We start from the raw sequence: 17,353 nt of genomic DNA, 5'->3' as shown, positions 1-17,353 counted from the left end.
AGTATAAAATAGTATTTTACAATGTAGGCTTTTTCGTTGGTGGTAAACACCATTTTGGAAAATTACTTTAATGCACTGGTTTTTGAAGTTATGTTTGTACATTACTCGAAAGCTGTTCGAAAGGGCTACATATCAGGGCTGATACAAAAGCCTTTAACGGTTCGTATTTGATTAAAATATGCACTTGAAACAGGTGCCGATTGACACTGACAGTTCTCTCAGATAATTGTCAAAAAATGAGGTTGTCAACATTATCCAACTAAATTACCCTGGTTTTTAGTGTAATTATTATAGCACTCCGTTGGATATAACGATACGCAAATCGTAATGACCTCAATACGAAACCGAAGTAGAAAATAGTATATTATGATACGAGGTTTATAAGACGCATTTTGACGCACGCACGAATTTAGAGTAAGTAATAGAATAAGTGCGACAAACTGCCTTATAAACGAGATATCATATAGTATTTTTCCTACTTTGCACTTTTTGTACCAAAAATTTAATTTCGAAATTTACGGAATTTTGTGGCAGTTAACAATATTTGCGCGCAGACAGTGAAATGAAATTAATTATTTGGACCGTCCTTAGTTTATCCGTACAAATGTATTCCAAGACGTTTTGCAATGTATCCGTCAACAAATACGGGCTTGTGTGGCAAATACGAGGAATTTGAAAATTGGCCCAGGGATAATGAGATCTCAAATTACTTACTTGCAATGGCTTTTGAAGTTATGTTTGTACATTACTCGAAAGGTGTTCGGAAGGGCCACATATCAGGGCTGGCACAAAAGCCTCTATTTCGTTCGTATTTCATTAATTTGATTAAATTATGCACTTGAAACAGGTGCCGATTGACACTGACAGTTCTCTCGGATAATTGTCAAAAAACTAGGTTGTCAACATTATCCAACTAAACTACCCTGGTTTTTAGTGTAATTATTATGGCACTCTGTTGGATTTTACGATACGCAAATAGCGTATCGTAATGACCTTAGTAGGAAACCGAAGTAGAAAAAGATTGTTTTGAAACTGAATTTGTCAAAAAGAAAGTTTCAATTACTGGAAAACTGCAAACTAAAACACCAGATGTAGGTACACCAGATTTCCTCAAGATTTGTTCTGATTTAAAAATGATTTCTTCTGATTTTCACTGGTTTCCTTTGATTTTTCCTGATCTTCTCAAAATTTCAGCTAATTTTTTAAAATATTTTCCCATGATTTCTTCAATTTTCTTATACCGATTTTTTTGCTGTTTACCATTCGGCGTAAACTAATATAAATCATAAAAGGGACAAATGGTGTTAGGTTTCCTTTTTGACATGCCACACTCCTGCTGGCACTTGCAACTTCTTCTTTTAGGGTGTTGTGATGTGAAGTCTTCCATCTATTGACTACAACTAGGGAGCAGAAAAAAAAAGAAACACGATGGATCATTGGCTACTAGAAGAGCAAACTTGCGAAATGTAGGAAGCACCTTCTTTAAAAGAACAATACACGTATGTGTACGTCATATTAACTTTTGTACTCATTTTGAATAAGTACTCTTAAGAAATGGAAAACAATTTGTGACGTTGATTAAAAATGATTCATTGATTTGTGTTATTATTATTATTATTATTCACCAAATATTGCAGCACATGTGATTTTTTGTATAACCACCATGAATCATATCCTACTTATTGATGTTTTTTTTATCGCTGTAAACATCAACTTAAAATGGTATTTTGAAAAAAATAGATTTCTTTAGTAACTTGAATTTTGGAAAAACATATAGAGTGAAAATTGCTTCTAAATCAGAAAACAAAATGTTGTCAATGGTGTGAAAACATGTATCGATGTACTTGTTCAAACACGAATATTGAATAAGGAATTTGGAAACGATGACATCCAATACAAATTATCTCTTTATCTATTACGTCAGAAACAATAGATCAGATAGCAACATATATATTACATGAGCAATCTAAAATATTTAAAAGTGTGTGTGATACTGACTTAAGACTGTGCAGAAATGAGCCAAATATAAACTTAAGGTTGATTGAAAGTTATTAGATATTTTTTTTATTTTTCGCTTCTAAAAGTGGTAAGTATAGGTATTTTATATATTAAAAATAATCATAGTTTATGTATTGATCTTTTTATCTGTTACCAAGCCTTATTATATGAATGAATGTGCATATTTTTGTTAATTTTATATACCGGGTGATCAGTTTCATACTCGGACACCCATAAAAAATATGACTATCTTTGACTCTCTAGTTTCTAAGGTGATCTTAGAGACATTCTTAATTTGCTTTGATGATAACAATATTCTAAAAATTACCTTAGAAACGATAGGAATAGTATTTAAAAGCAAGGACAATAATAATTTGTAATGGTGTTCGGGTTCGAAACTGATCACCCGATATGTGTACCTGCTTTTTTAATTAAAAATCCATTACAGTGCAAAAAACCTGCTCTTGGAAGTAACATTTCTATGAGTTGTAAGTTATGAGCTTTTAAATAAAAAAACAGGTATACAGGGTGTATCACAATATGTGTCTTAATTTTATCAGGTAACAGAGAGCAATAAATAAAACATCTTTTCTATTAGTAATTTTTCAATAAAAAAATCGTAAATTTGCTTAAAATCTGGAAAAAGATAACATACTGAAACGTTGTGATAGAAACGGATAATTTAAACAATTTAAAACAATATTGGAAATTGTTGCTATAAATACAAAATAATTATTAAACACTGACCGCCTCGTTTGTACAAAAGAAAGGAGGAAAACAGTGAAAATTATAAATACGAATATTGCAAAACGTTATATAGAAAAGATGTTGTATTTGGTGAGCTTTATTACATGGTAAAATTAACACACGTATTTTTGATATGTCCTGTATATGTATAACCTTTCATATAACCATATACGATAGCAAAACATCCCAAATGCTTTGCATTTTAATAAAACTGCAGGAATTGAATTTCTATTACACAGAGTTATTCAAAAGTGTCGAACAAGCTCTTGTATGGTGATAAAACTGATACTTTTATCACGTCTTTACGTTTAATTAAGCACAAAAATGAGGTCAATTTTTTTTTCAAGCAACCTTTATATATTTTATAATTTGTTTTCCTTAGCAATGGTATCGAATGTTACTCTTTTGTTTTCTAGGATGTGGAATTTAATTTATTGTCGAATTTATAAGTTTTTTAATTGTTTGACACATCATTTGACATTAAATATTGATTTTTTCAACGGGTATTTGCTTAATGTTGCAAGAGCTGTCGTTTCCGCTAGCTAAAGTCAAAAAAATGTAAACTGAGGCATCAAAAAATTAACTTGAAAATTTAACTTTGAATACAAAATACAATAAACAAAAATCACGAAAAACTAGATAGATACATAAAAACACATTTAATTATTTAGTTTTTGGAAATCCTTGACTATGGTTGTCAAACTAATCATTGTTTTATTAATTGTCAGGAATTAGAAGTACCTTTTTCAGACACTGTTATCAATAAGTGATAAATGCATGTGATTGTAATCTAGTTACTTTTATCACTTACTAACTAATAGCAGAAATAACGTTGAGTGTACAAATATGTAAAGACTGTTTTCATTAATATTAGTAATATTCCGAGTGCATGCCAAATTGACGGCAATTTCTAAGTAAGTACGAGGAGTATACAGACAAACAATTTTCAACAACTTTGATTAAATCTAATGAACAGTAAAAAACAATCCTTACAATGATTATAAAAATCGTTTCTGCGGATTTATTCTACTACTTACTGAATTTAAATTTCATTGATGAAATCGGGCCTGAGAGAAAATGAACTGATAGATACAGTACGTTCAACAAGTCCTTAGATCAACTTTTGCTGTGAAATTTTGAACGTATGTGGATTTCTTACGATTACTTCATACGAAAATACTGGCGATGGAGAAAATAGGGCGTTTGACACTTCAACAGAATAAAACGATAATCTATCAAAGACACAAAAACCTGTCAATCTAAGTTCCACAGCAAGAGTTGATCTAAAGACTTTTTGAACGCACTGTATCTATCAGTTCAATTTCTCTCAGGCCCGGTTTCACTGTAATTAAACGAAAATGTGTGTTCAAAAATTGTTTTTTTTTTAACATTTGTAAGGAAATTGTCGAGAGCAGGCATTAATGTAGTATTTTCGCAGTCTGGTAATCGTTAATGGGCTAATGGCTAAAAATAAACTATTCCAGCTTTTCGATTGGCTTAAATTTTTCAAAGGGAATTGTTATTATTTGTAATCGAGATCGTTTCGGAAAGTTTATTGTTAATTAATACAATCATGCGCTTCATGAAATTATGTGAAACACCCTGTATATCATTGTGAAAATTCATCCCCTTTTCCTACGCCTTCATTTCCGTGAATGTTCGAAAGTCGACTGTTACATTAACCAATAATCATTCATTTCATTGATTTATGTCCAAGAAAAAAGATAAGTAATTTTAAAAAAATGTTCCACTTTATGTGTTGGCTAACTTATTGCTTATCTTTAAAATGATACGCTAAAACCTAGATTAAAAATTTTCCGTTGGATTTTCATGAATTACTCACTTCCTTTACTTTTCAGAAAAAAATGGCTAACCGTTTAAATAAATTTATATTGTTGATGTGGAAAAATTGGACGCTTTTGCGACGACGTCCGATTCAAGCAGCATTTGAGATTATTTATCCTGTATTGATATGTTTAATTCTTGTTGCTGTAAGAGGCTTAATTAATGTTAGTAAGGAGGGGCCAATCAGTTATGACCCATTTATACCGGCATCGACAATGGGAGAATTATGTTCTTGGAGTTTTCAAGACGGTCATAGGACTAATATGTAAGTTACCTAAATTCAAATTTACGAAATTGTACTACTAACAAATTTTGAACATACAGTACCATGGCGTATTCGCCAACCAGCCCACTACTAGAAAAAGTGTTCGAAAATCTTTGTCTCAACGTTACACCACCACCCAATTTAATTCTTAAAAGTTATAGAACTGCAGCTGAAATGAACGCTGATATACCAGATAATAGATTTAATTTTGCTTTACAATTGGACGATTCTTTATTTGGACTTGATGACAGCAGCAAACTGCCTGAAAATGTGGATGTCACTTTACGGTAAGCTGGAGTTATTTACCGATCACCGTAACCATAACCATAACATTTAGGTTTCCATCAGAAGATTCAATTGTTTCTAGACGAGAGTGGTACACTAATTTAATATACCCGCTTTTACAAACACCAGGCCCAAGATCGAGTCAGGACAACTGGGGTGGAGAACCAGGTATAATACCATCGCCTACAATTTCAGTAATCATAGATAAGAATTATTTTTCAATAGGGTATGTCAACCGAGGATTTCTCTATGCCCAAGCTATTATTACTAAAATATTTATTAATAACGGCGAAAATATTCCTTTGAATACAGAAGTGGTTATGCAGCGATTCCCTTACCCTGAATGGTTAAACGATGCCTTTTACCTTGATCAAATGGAAACGATGGTATCGCTGATGATAATGATGAGTTTTATGTTTAACTATGTTAACGCTATAAGGGCCATAACAACAGAAAAAGAAAAGCAACTCAAGGTAAATGCAAAATATATCATTATCTAATCTAAAACAAACATTCAAGGAATCTATGAAAGTTATGGGCCTCCCTGGGTGGTTACATTGGATGGCATGGTTCCTACGTAGCTTTGTTATTCTCCTAATAGCAATAATTCTAATCACAATTGTCTTAAAAGTAAATTTCCAAAAGAATGCAGTCTTTGTGCACTCCGACGGCACTGTCTTATTTGTGTTTTTTATACTTTTTGCATGCAGCACCATCACGTTCACTTTTCTAATAAGCGTGTTTTTTTCGAAAGGTATTAACTAGTACAGAAAACTAAAATCTGAAATTGCATAATAATTTTTCACAGCAAATACTGCAACAGCCGTTGGCAGTCTGGTATTCTTTCTTACATATCTGCCATACACACTGCAACAACAGCAAGGTGATATAGTGTCTTTAGGTTCTGCACTAAGTTCAAGTCTTTTGGCCAACTCTGGATTGTCTTTTGCCATCTCTGTTATTCTAAAATTTGAAGCAATTGAAGAAGGTAAAGGCTTTATGCACACTTGGATGTATATCAAAGTTTTATTTATTTAGGAAGTCAATGGAGTAATTTGTTTTCAACTGTATCCCCCGATGATAACTTAACACTTGGTGCATTCTTCTTAATGTTTATCCTCGACACATTCCTCTATTTGTGTATAGCTTTATACATAGAAGCAGTGTTTCCCGGTGACTTTGGAGTGCCACAACCTTGGTACTTCCCTTTTACGAGAGCTTACTGGTGTAACAATATCCAGGCTATGGGTAGGTACTTTTGTGTTTTTTTTTTAGTTTTTATATTTTCCATTAAACTAGGTGATGAACAGTCGTCTGAGAATAAGGGAGAATTCTATGAAGATTTCACCGAAAAACTACCTGTTGGTATACAATTGAAGAACCTTTCAAAAACATTTGGAGGCAATAAAGCAGTTATAAATATGAATTTGGATATGTATGAAGGCCATATCACTGTTTTGCTTGGCCACAATGGTGCAGGCAAAACCACAACAATGTCTATGATAACCGGAATGTTTCCACCTACTAGTGGAACCGCTATAGTTAGCGGATATGATGTAAGAACCAGTATACAAAATGTTCGGGACAGTATGGGTTTGTGCCTTCAACACAACGTCTTGTTTGATAACTTAACTGTTTGGGAACACTTGTATTTCTTTGGTAAATTAAAAGGTTTAAGAAACGACGAAATTAATGAGGAAATTGATCGTTACCTGAAGCTACTTGAGCTGGAAGATAAGGTACTTAACTACCCCAAATATTCTTCTGTTTGTTAATATGATAATTTAGAGAGATGCACATTCAAGTACTCTGTCTGGAGGTATGAAGCGAAAGTTAAGTGTAGGAATGGCGCTTTGTGGAAAATCTAAAGTAGTGATGCTTGATGAACCAACAGCAGGGATGGACCCTTCAGCAAGAAGAGCGATTTGGAATTTACTTCAAAAGCAAAAGAGCGGACGAACAATTCTACTAACAACACACTACATGGATGAAGCAGATCTATTAGGAGATAGGATTGCTATAATGACAGGTGGCGAATTACAATGTTGCGGATCAAGTTTCTTCTTAAAGAAGAAATACGGCGCTGGTTATTACCTAATCATGGATGTAACACCAAATTGCCAACCGTCCAAAATTACACAGCTGCTGCAAAATTATATACCAAACGTGCAAATACATTCTCACGTAGGTTCTGAGCTGACTTATCAACTACCCGAAAATGAATCATGGAAATTTGAAAAAATGCTAGGCCAGTTAGAAAATGAAAGTACCAGTCTGGGTGTGCAAAGTTACGGAGTATCGCTAACAACACTTGAAGAAGTTTTTATGAAGTGAGTTTATCTACCTGAAAGTAATAAATTACAAGACTGTATTTTCAGAGTCGGTGCCGACCATGATAATAAACTTTCGAAAAAAATAAATGGAAACAGTGAAAGTACAAGTATACTTTACAAAATCTTTAGAAATGCAAAATGTATAATAATTGCTGTTTTCAGTAACTGTGGAAGAATCTGGTTTAAGTAGTTTAAACATCGCCCATCTGAGTGGTTTCAACTTACTGAGGAATCAGTTCATAGCCATTGTCCTGAAGAAAAACTTATCTCTTCTAAGATCTTGGTACTTGTTCCTACTCCAAGTTATTTTACCTGTGGCACTTTTGATAATCACAGTTCTAAATGCCCGAGGTTACGCACCCAAAACTTCGTTTCCCGCCTTAAAAATGTCTCTAGAATCGTACAATGAACCAATAACACTAGTCCAAAATGATGGCAGTTCACTGGCCAATACATACATAAATATGCTAAATGGGTACCCAGCAAAAACAGTTAATAATCTTGAATCGGAAATCATAAATTTGGTAAATATACAACACAAAACTTTCAACGTGACTCTAATCTTATTTTTCTGTTTTTTAGACAAAAGAGTCACCATCAACTGTAAAAAGGCACTATACTGTTGCGGCTTCTTTCAACAGTACAGTTGCCACCGCTTGGTTTAACGGTGATCCTTATCACTCAACATCACTATCCCTCAGTCTTGTGTTGAATACTGTTTACAAGAGCAAATTTGGAGAAAAAAAAACCCTTAATTTTATTAATCACCCGCTTCCTCTGAGCAAGGAAGCTGAACTCAACAATATGCAATTTAACCTTATGGTGTACCAAATAGCAATGGAACTAGGATACGGAATGGCTTTCGTTGCTAGTTTCTACATTTTATTTTATATCCGAGAACGAGTTAGTAAATCCAAACACCTGCAGTTCGTTTCTGGTGTAAATGCTTTCGTTTTCTGGGGAACTGCTTTCCTTTGCGATCTAATCACATATCTGATAACAGTCATTTTTGTTCTCATCACATTTGCAGTTCTGCAGGAAGACGGTTTTAAGACAACGGACGAAATAGGTAAGAAATTGATGTAAAGGTTTGATTTTGTTGTCTACTTGCAATTATTTCAGGTCGCATAACTTTAGTGCTTGTTTATTTTGGCTTCTTTGTCTTACCATTTGTTTATTTAACATCGTACTTGTTCAGTATTCCATCTTCCGGATTTTCTAGAATGATGTTGTTGGGAGCAGTTTCTGGTAAATTGCAAACTTGCATTATTTATTACTAAGTTTATTCACTATTTAGGCATTGTTGGAATTACGGCCATGCAAGTTTTGGAAATTGAAGCTCTAGGTGTTTTATATGTGGCACGACCTCTCCATTGGGTACTTCTTTTTGTTCCTTTCTACACTGTAGCTAAAGGAGCTTATGATGTGGGTTCAATAAGTACTTTGAGAGATGTTTGTCTAAAAAATGGTGCAAGTTATGAACAAGCTTGTGCCGCCAACTCAATGTGTTGCAGTAAGTTATTTTATTTCGTGCCACTTGAAATATAGAATTATTCGTAGATATTGACAACTACTATTCTTTTGATACACCCGGTATTGGGCGCAATATAGTTATTTCCTTTCTTATGTCGTTTATCCTCTTTGCTGTACTCTTAATCAACGAATATGGTTTGTTCAGTTACGTTATGAACAAAATAATTAATTACAATAAACCGCCACTTCAAAACGTATCTCTCGAAAGTGATGTGCAAGAAGAAAACGAAAAAATTCGAAATACATCTGAATACGACCTCACGAAAACCTACTCTCTCGTTCTCCGAGATGTCACAAAGTATTACAAGAACTTCCTTGCGGTTAATGGCCTTTGCTTGGGTGTAAAACCCTACGAATGCTTCGGGTTATTGGGAGTTAACGGTGCTGGTAAAACTACCACTTTCAAAATGATGACCGGCGATGAACAAATATCGTATGGTGAGGCCTGGGTGCTAGGACACAACATTAAAACGGAACAAAAGCAAGTCCAAAAACTGATCGGTTATTGTCCCCAGTTTGATGCCTTGTTAGATGACCTCACGGTCAAAGAAACACTGCTGATTTTTGGCCTCATCCGAGGAATTCCTTACAAGAAATGCATCCCGTTGGCCGTAAATCTAGCCCATGAATTCGACTTCTATAAACACATCCACAAAAAAGTGAAGGAACTCAGCGGAGGAAATAAGCGAAAACTGAGCACTGCTCTTGCCTTGATCGGGGATCCCCCGATTATTTATCTCGATGAGCCCACCGCAGGAATGGACCCAGCAACAAAACGGTTTCTATGGACAGCGCTAGCTAAGTTGAGGGATCGAGGAAAGTGCATCGTTTTGACGTCACACAGTATGGAAGAGTGCGAAGCGTTGTGCACAAGAATCGCCATCATGGTAAATGGCACATTCCAGTGTCTGGGATCCACCCAACGATTGAAAAATAAATTTGCGCAAGGCTATGCCCTCACGATAAAAGTGAAGAAGCACAGCGATAACGTCTCTCTTGATGATGAAATTACCGTCATCGATAGGTTCATTCAGACACACTTTCCGGGAGCTGAACTAAAAGAAAAGTATCAAGAGTTGGTGTCGTATCAGTTGGTTAACAATAGTTCGTTAACGTGGTCGAAGATGTTTGGGATTTTGGAGAGGGGCAAGAAAGATCTCAACATCGAGGACTATTCGTTGGGTCAGTGCAGTCTAGAACAAGTGAGGAAAAAAGTCACAAACAACTTTAAAATTATTAACACAAATTTTGTTTTAGGTCTTTTTGAGTTTTACAAAGTACCAAAACTAGTACGATTATTTGTCATTTGACAAGAAAGAACGTATTTAGGTAATTTTCAAATTTATATTTATTACAAACATAACTTACTGTTGCTGTAACGTACAAAATACATAGTATTTATTTTAAAAGTTTGGTTTCATTTCTCTTTTAGAAAATTTAAAAAAATCTATTAGCCGTTTCAAAAGAATAAAAACGCCAACGTCGCCTTTGCTCTCAAAATGATTATGTACGTCACAAAATTTATAGCTACTCGTAATGCAATATATAGTTTCAATGAGAGATGTAATCATTGTTAAGAATTCCCCTCCCTTTACGCTACCCCGACAACGGGGTGGGGGTGCCCATGAGGGTACCGTCGGTACTTTGTAAATATTGTAAATAGAGATTGAATATAGCTTCGTAAGAGTAAACAGCTTATTTGTGAAATTCCCCTAAATTCAGTCTCCTGGTCCTTCAATATACATATTTTTGGTCCAATCGAGCCGGATAAAGTGTTTGTGAGGTGCGCAATATTTATTGGACAAGATTCCGGTCGTGGAAGAGAAGCAGAAGAGAAGAGTGAAAAAGGTCAGTGGTCGTACTCAATCCTAAATCCTAAAATAATATATCCTATTGTGTCATTGTGAGAGTTTCGTAAGGTGTGCATTTATGCGGGTGTAAAATTGACTGATACGCCTGATATCAGTACTTAACGTAGGTAATTATTGTAAATTATCTAGTGTGTTTTTGAGAATTTAAGTAAAAAATGGGGGATGTGTTAAAAGCTGAACGTAAACAAATAAAATCGGCGACCACTAGATTTTCAAATTATGTCAGAGCATTTAAAAAGAAAGACACCATTCCGATGCTGCAGTGCAAATTAAAGGATTTTAAAGGGCTATTAGAGAGGTATAATAAGGTACAATTAGAAATCTAGCTTACTGCTAAAGTCGAAGAGCAAATAGAGGAACGCGAATCATATGAGAAACATTTTTATGCGACGTTAATCGCGGCAGAAAAAATAATAAACAAACGGGAAAATAACGCAAAGGAGGACTCATCTCCGTCAGGTGGCCATCGTTTGTTCAACTACCGTCAATCAATTTACCGTCGTTTAGTGGCCAATATGTGGAATGGACGAATTTTCATGATAGTTTTACAGTCTTGATTCATAATTAATACAGCGTTAGGGAATATAGAAAAGTTTCATTATTTGAAAATTGTCTAACAGGGGATGCCGAACGCACGGTTGACGCGCTTACAGTTTCGGCAGAAAATTATGATAAATCTAGAGAATTATTAATAAAACGTTTTGATAGTAGGCGGTTAATCGTACAGCACCATATTCATGCGTTGTTTAATTTACCGCAGATATCCAAGGCATCACCTAGTTCGTTACGGGAACTAGTTGATAGGGTTAATGCAAATTTAGAATCGTTAGCGTCGAAAGGCAGACCCACGGAACATTGGGAAGATCTTTTAATCCAGTTAATAGTAAATAAGTTTGATTCTGGGATTAAAACAGAGTGGGAATCAAAGTTAACGCCGCATGATCTACCCACGATGACTGATCTTTTAGAATTTTTAACGCGGTTATGTCAGACGCTGGAGTCAGTAGAAGCGTCATCGGAGTTAAATAGCGGTACATCTTCTAATCAAAAAACAAAAGTAATGGAATATCCAAAAAACCGTGTGAATTCTTATCAAACAAATTGCTTAAAGTGTAAACAGCCGCATATGATATATCAGTGTCAAAGTTTTTTAAAACCTAATGTGAATGAAAGAGTAGAAGAAGCCAAAAAACTTAATTTTTTAATTGTTTTAATTGTTTGAAATCGGGACATGACACACGAAACTGTCGTGCAAATCTTAGTTGTAAAAATTGTAGCAACTGTCATCATAGTCTTTTACATTTTCCAAGACGCCAAAATCAAAATATCGCGTCTTTTAATCCAGTTAATGCGGTGAGCAGTAATCATTGTAATTTAACTAAAAACACCGACGTTTTGTTGTCCACTGCAATTGTTGAAATTGTAAATTCAAGGGAAGAAGCAAAAAAAGGTCAAGCTTTATTAGATGTCGGATCGCAACAACATTTCATAACTGAGTCCATGTGTAACGAGTTGAAGCTAGAAACAAATGCCATAATTTTGCCGATTTTGGGAATTAATAAAACGGTGACTCAAATTAAGAAATCAGCTGACCTAACAATTAAATCAATTCATTCCAATTTTACAGCTGACTTAACATGCTTAGTTTTGCCGTCGATTACTAACAATTTACCATCGGAGACTTTTGACGTATCGGACTGGGACATTCCGGGAAATATACGATTAGCGGATCCTAATTTTAATATCTCGGCACCATTGGATTTACTGATTGGAGCCGGGGTATTTTGGCAGCTATCGAGAATAATCGACATCCCATTAACATTTACCAATTGCAAACAGTGACGTATGGACTCACGTGTGCCCCATTTTTGGCTATGAGGTGCTTAAGACAAGTAGCATTAGAAGCGAGAGATGAGTACCCAGAAGCCAGCGAAATAATTTTAAAAGATTTTTACATGGACGATCTCCTTACAGGAACAAATTCGGTAGAAACCGCGATTAAATTGAGGGATGAAGTAAACTTAATTTTAAAAAGAGGTGGGTTTATTTTACGCAAATGGGCCTCAAATAGTTTATTAGTACTCCCAGATGTAACCCATTCGCTCACAGACGTTGTGGTTAGATTAAACTCAGATTTAGGGCTTACGTGGAATTGCGGAAATGATACTTTTAGGTACGAAATTAAAAATAAAACTGGAGTAAGCAAAATTACCAAACGTACAGTTTTAAGTGTTATCGCCAAAATTTATGATCCGATTGGGGTGTTAGGGCCGGTTATAGTTACCGCAAAAATTATGGCTACTAAAAATTAATTGGGACGATCCAATTCCCCAAACATTACGAAGTAGATTTTGTATGTTCTTAGAAGAATTACACCTTATTAGTAGTTACAATATTTCGCGAAAAGTTATTCCTTTTTTTCCATATAATATAATCACCATGCAGTGATTTATATCAGAACAACAGATTTAGATGGTGAAGTGGCAACGCGTCTTTGGTGTGCGAAATCGCGCGTAGCGCCGCTTAAGCAAATAACGTTACCATAATTAGAATTAAGCGCAGCGGTACTTTTGGCTCTTTGAGAAAGTTATAACCACAGTAGGGATAACATTTGACAAATATTTTTTATGGTCGGATTCAACAATAACGTTAGCTTGGATCAAAGGAGCACCAAGTAAGTGGCAACAATTTGTGGCAACTCGGGTCGGTCTAATCCAATTAAATACTGAAATGGCTAACTGGGTTCATGTAAATTCAGGAGATAACCCCGCTGATATTATTTCGAGAGGCGCGAGTCCTCAAACGTTGAAAAGTTCGTCGTTGTGGTGGAACGGACCCACTTGGTTAAACAAAAATGAGCATGAGTGGCCAAAGTCCAATGTAAATGTGTCAAAAATTGAAGCTCCAGAGCAAAAAAGCGTAAGCTTAATTATTTGTATCGACACGTCGGAGTTACCAATTTTTGCTAAAGTGTCCTCATTTTCAAAATTAATAAACATCATGGGCTACTGTTTAAGATTTGCTAATAATTGTCGTAATAAAACGGCTAAACATTCTGAAATATTGCTGACACGACAAGAAAGAGATGCGGCTTGTAACACTATTGTAAAATTGGTACAATTAAGAATATTTCGCAGGACAGCAACAGAGTTAAAAAATGATAAAGAAGTCAGTAAAGAAAATAATTTACGATCACTTAACTTATTTCTAGACAGTAATGAAATTATTAGAGTTGGTGGCCGTCTACGGAATGCAAGAATACAATTTGATAGTAAACACCAAATGTTGTTACCAAAAGATCATATACATAGTTACAAAATTAATAATTCAATACTTTCACGAGAAGAATTTGCACGCGGGAACTCAAGCAATGTTAGCAGCGGTAAGACAAAAGTACTGGCCAATCTCGGGACGCAGTGCAGTTCGTCAAGTAATACATAAGTGCATAATTTGTTTTAAAGTAAAACCTTTGCCTTTTCAACAACTAATGGGTGATTTACCAACCGAAAGGGTTACTCCTGCGCGACCATTCGCGAATTGTGGGGTCTATTATGCAGGCCCTATACTAATTAAAGAAGCGCGTGGCCGAGGCAAAAGAACGGTAACGTCATATGTAGCGTTGTTTATTTGTTTGGTGACGAGAGCAGTCCATCTAGAATTGGTCCTTGATTATACCTCGGAGTCATTTTTGAATGCCTTAAAACGCATGATGGCACGACGCGGTAAAGTAGAGTCAATTAATTATATCGGACAATGGTACAATATTCGTGGGTGCAAACAGAGAGTTGCAGGAAATTGAACATTTATTTAAGTCAAATGAATTTGAAAAGAAAGTGGTCAAAGGATTAAATAATGAAGGTATTAAATGGAAGTTTATTTCTGCCAAGTCTCCATATATCGGGGGAATTTGGGAAGCGGGGGTTAAAGCATTTAAGCATCATTTTAAACGTGTTGTGGGACTCTCGTTATTAAGATATAAAGAAATGTACACCTTGCTGACATTAATAGAATCATGCATGAACTCCCGACCTATTACCCCTTTGAGTAACGACCCAAATGACTTGGAACCATTGACGCCGGGCCATTTTCTGATTGGGGCCCCTTTGACGGCGCCGTTAGAAACTCACATGTTGTCGCTGCCGGACAACCGCCTGTCCAGGTGGCAATTGGTGGAAAAAATAAGACATTTTGGAAAAGATGGAGGAGCGAATATCTGTCGCAGTTCCAAGTCAGGAACAAGTGGAAGACAGCATCGACTATTTCCTTGCAACCGGGCACCTTGGTGATTTTGCGGGAAGACAACCTGCCTCCCTTATACTGGCAGTTAGGGCGCAGACGGCATCACCAGGGTCGTATCAGTGAAGACCGCGAGTGGAATCACAAAAAGAGGAGTAAATCGTGTGTGTGTGCTTCCGATGGACTAGTGCGAATAAGCCACTAAAGTGCGACGACAAAAACGCGACGAAACAGTTCAAATTCAAATTTTGTGGTACACGTGGTAATTACCTGCTGGTTGAAAATGTATTGTGTTCTTAGTTTTAAGTTGTTCATTTTATAACTAATTTGTCTTGTCTTTTTTTCGTTATTACTTGTGTTTGTTAGTTTTAAGTTTTTACCTAGATAATTTTTATGTATTTGATTACAATGATATTGTGCATGTTAGTTAAGTTAGAATAAGTTGTGTTTTATTCATTAATTGTTAATTGGCGGGGGGGAGGATGTTAAGAATTCCCCTCCCTTTAAGCTACCCCGACAACGGGGTGGGGGTGCCCATGAGGGTACCGTCGGTACTTTGTAAATATTGTAAATAGAGATTGAATATAGCTTCGTAAGAGTAAACAGCTTCTTTGTGAAATCCCCCTAAATTCAGTCTCCTGGTCCTTCGATATATAATCATTAACAACTATTTTAAATTTTTATCAAACTTATTTAAATAAAAATAATTCGGTAAACTGCGACGTTGACGTTTTTATAGTTTGAAAGCTAATAGTACTTAATAAATTTTGGCTATTAAAATAAACACGTTTTGGAACTAAAACACGTATAAAGACACCAAGGCTTCAAAACGAAACAACTCTCCAGCCAATCGCTAGAGATTTTTATGTCAAACAGCTTGGTATTTTTTATTTTTTTTCTATTATTAAAAATAAGCTTGAAATCGCAAATATTCTAAATTATTGAAAGCACAAAATTTCTCGGGCAATGATTTATAGCAGACGATCAGACAAATCCACAGAAAGATTTACAATGGGACCGGACGGTCTGCGTCTGAGTAACAAATCCAAGAGCATTTTTTTGTTAGTTTTGTTCAACAAAACAATAATAACTTCCGTTGTTTCTGTTGAAAAAGAAATTTGTTCGAGACAGATTAGCAACCAAATTATAGAAAGTTAAACCATGTAACTAGAAAAAGTATTAGCCGCTTAATAATAATTTAGGGGTCTCAAGTTATTATAATTGATATTATAATAGGTTATCTAATATTTACTTTATTCAGGGCTAGTATTTAGAAATTAATTTATTTGTGAATACACACCTGGCTAATTTTCTATTACCCAAAAATTCTTAAGGTAGATTTAATTGTTATTAGTTTTTCTTTTTGAAAAGTCACTTCTAGAAGTACCTAATAAAACTCTACCTAATTATGATTGATAATAATCATAATAATTACGCCATTAAAAACAATATACACGACACTGTTTTGTCAAAAAATGACACCTACATTTTTATTCTTAATAAAAACCTAATTTTCATTTTAATAATTTTTAATTTTTAAATTAGCAAATAAAATGCAAAAAGTGAGGCCCTTGAAAACTAAGTCATTGGCATTTTCGCTTACTGTTTTAGGTAGTACACTTTTATCCTTCTGGTAGTAATAACAGTATATTAAAAAACAAATTTCATAAGACCAGTCTTAAAGTACGAATTCAGTTTCAAAAACGAGTGGCGTTTGCCCCCTTTTTGCCGTTTTTAAACAAAAATTAAATGAAATTAGTCGATTTTGGAATTTTTGTAACGGCTGGTTATGACTCAATTTTGAAAGTGAAAAATTGATTTAAAATTTTTGTTTTATCCAAATTTTGTCAAAAAACAAGAGTATGGATGATAATGAAGGTAGTCTTGCATAAACATTCCCTGAAATTTGTGAAATTACAAAAATACAGTGGCGAATTTTCTGCAAACCGTAAAATATTCCGTCAAATAATGACTATTTGACATTGCACTTGATGACGCTGCGTGCTTTAAGATGCCGTAAAGTATTAAAATGGCGGCAAATTACAAACGAATAATTGAAATTAAAATCAAGTAAAGTAAAAAGATTATTTTCTACTCTATCAATGACCATAGGTACATACAGGTGTCCGGAAAGTCGCGCACCGCCTTGACACTACATCATCGACCGATGCCCTAGATAACCAGAATAATGTTAAAAAAATCTAAGTTTTATATTGATGAAGATATGATGAAGTAAAGAT

At 34.9% G+C, this 17,353-nt stretch overlaps 1 protein-coding gene across 3 annotated transcripts; it reads left to right on the top strand.

The window, feature by feature from the left end:
* Positions 1-1,934: 1,934 nt before the first annotated feature.
* Positions 1,935-10,415, top strand: LOC659485 (phospholipid-transporting ATPase ABCA3). Of its 3 annotated transcripts, XM_064355461.1 has the most exons (17): positions 1,935-2,086; positions 4,605-4,855; positions 4,915-5,142; positions 5,193-5,308; positions 5,366-5,613; positions 5,660-5,894; positions 5,949-6,128; positions 6,179-6,388; positions 6,440-6,879; positions 6,929-7,470; positions 7,519-7,580; positions 7,636-7,997; positions 8,056-8,542; positions 8,596-8,721; positions 8,771-8,986; positions 9,034-10,208; positions 10,264-10,415. In XM_064355461.1, the coding sequence occupies exons 2-17, from the start codon at positions 4,611-4,613 to the stop codon at positions 10,294-10,296; spliced, it is 4,905 nt and encodes a 1,634-aa protein (XP_064211531.1). In that variant the 5' UTR covers positions 1,935-2,086; positions 4,605-4,610; the 3' UTR covers positions 10,297-10,415. The 3 variants fall into 3 exon arrangements, with proteins under 3 accessions (XP_064211531.1, XP_064211522.1, XP_064211527.1); XM_064355452.1 differs by having other exon boundaries at positions 6,179-6,879; XM_064355457.1 differs by lacking the exon at positions 1,935-2,086 and adding an exon at positions 3,520-3,659 and having other exon boundaries at positions 6,179-6,879.
* Positions 10,416-17,353: the final 6,938 nt, after the last annotated feature.

The sequence above is a fragment of the Tribolium castaneum genome, chromosome 1 (assembly GCF_031307605.1).
Source record: "Tribolium castaneum strain GA2 chromosome 1, icTriCast1.1, whole genome shotgun sequence".
Lineage (NCBI taxonomy): Eukaryota > Metazoa > Arthropoda > Insecta > Coleoptera > Tenebrionidae > Tribolium > Tribolium castaneum.
The sequence above is the reverse complement of the archived record's forward strand: the minus strand, read 5'-3'. Positions and strand labels throughout refer to the sequence as shown.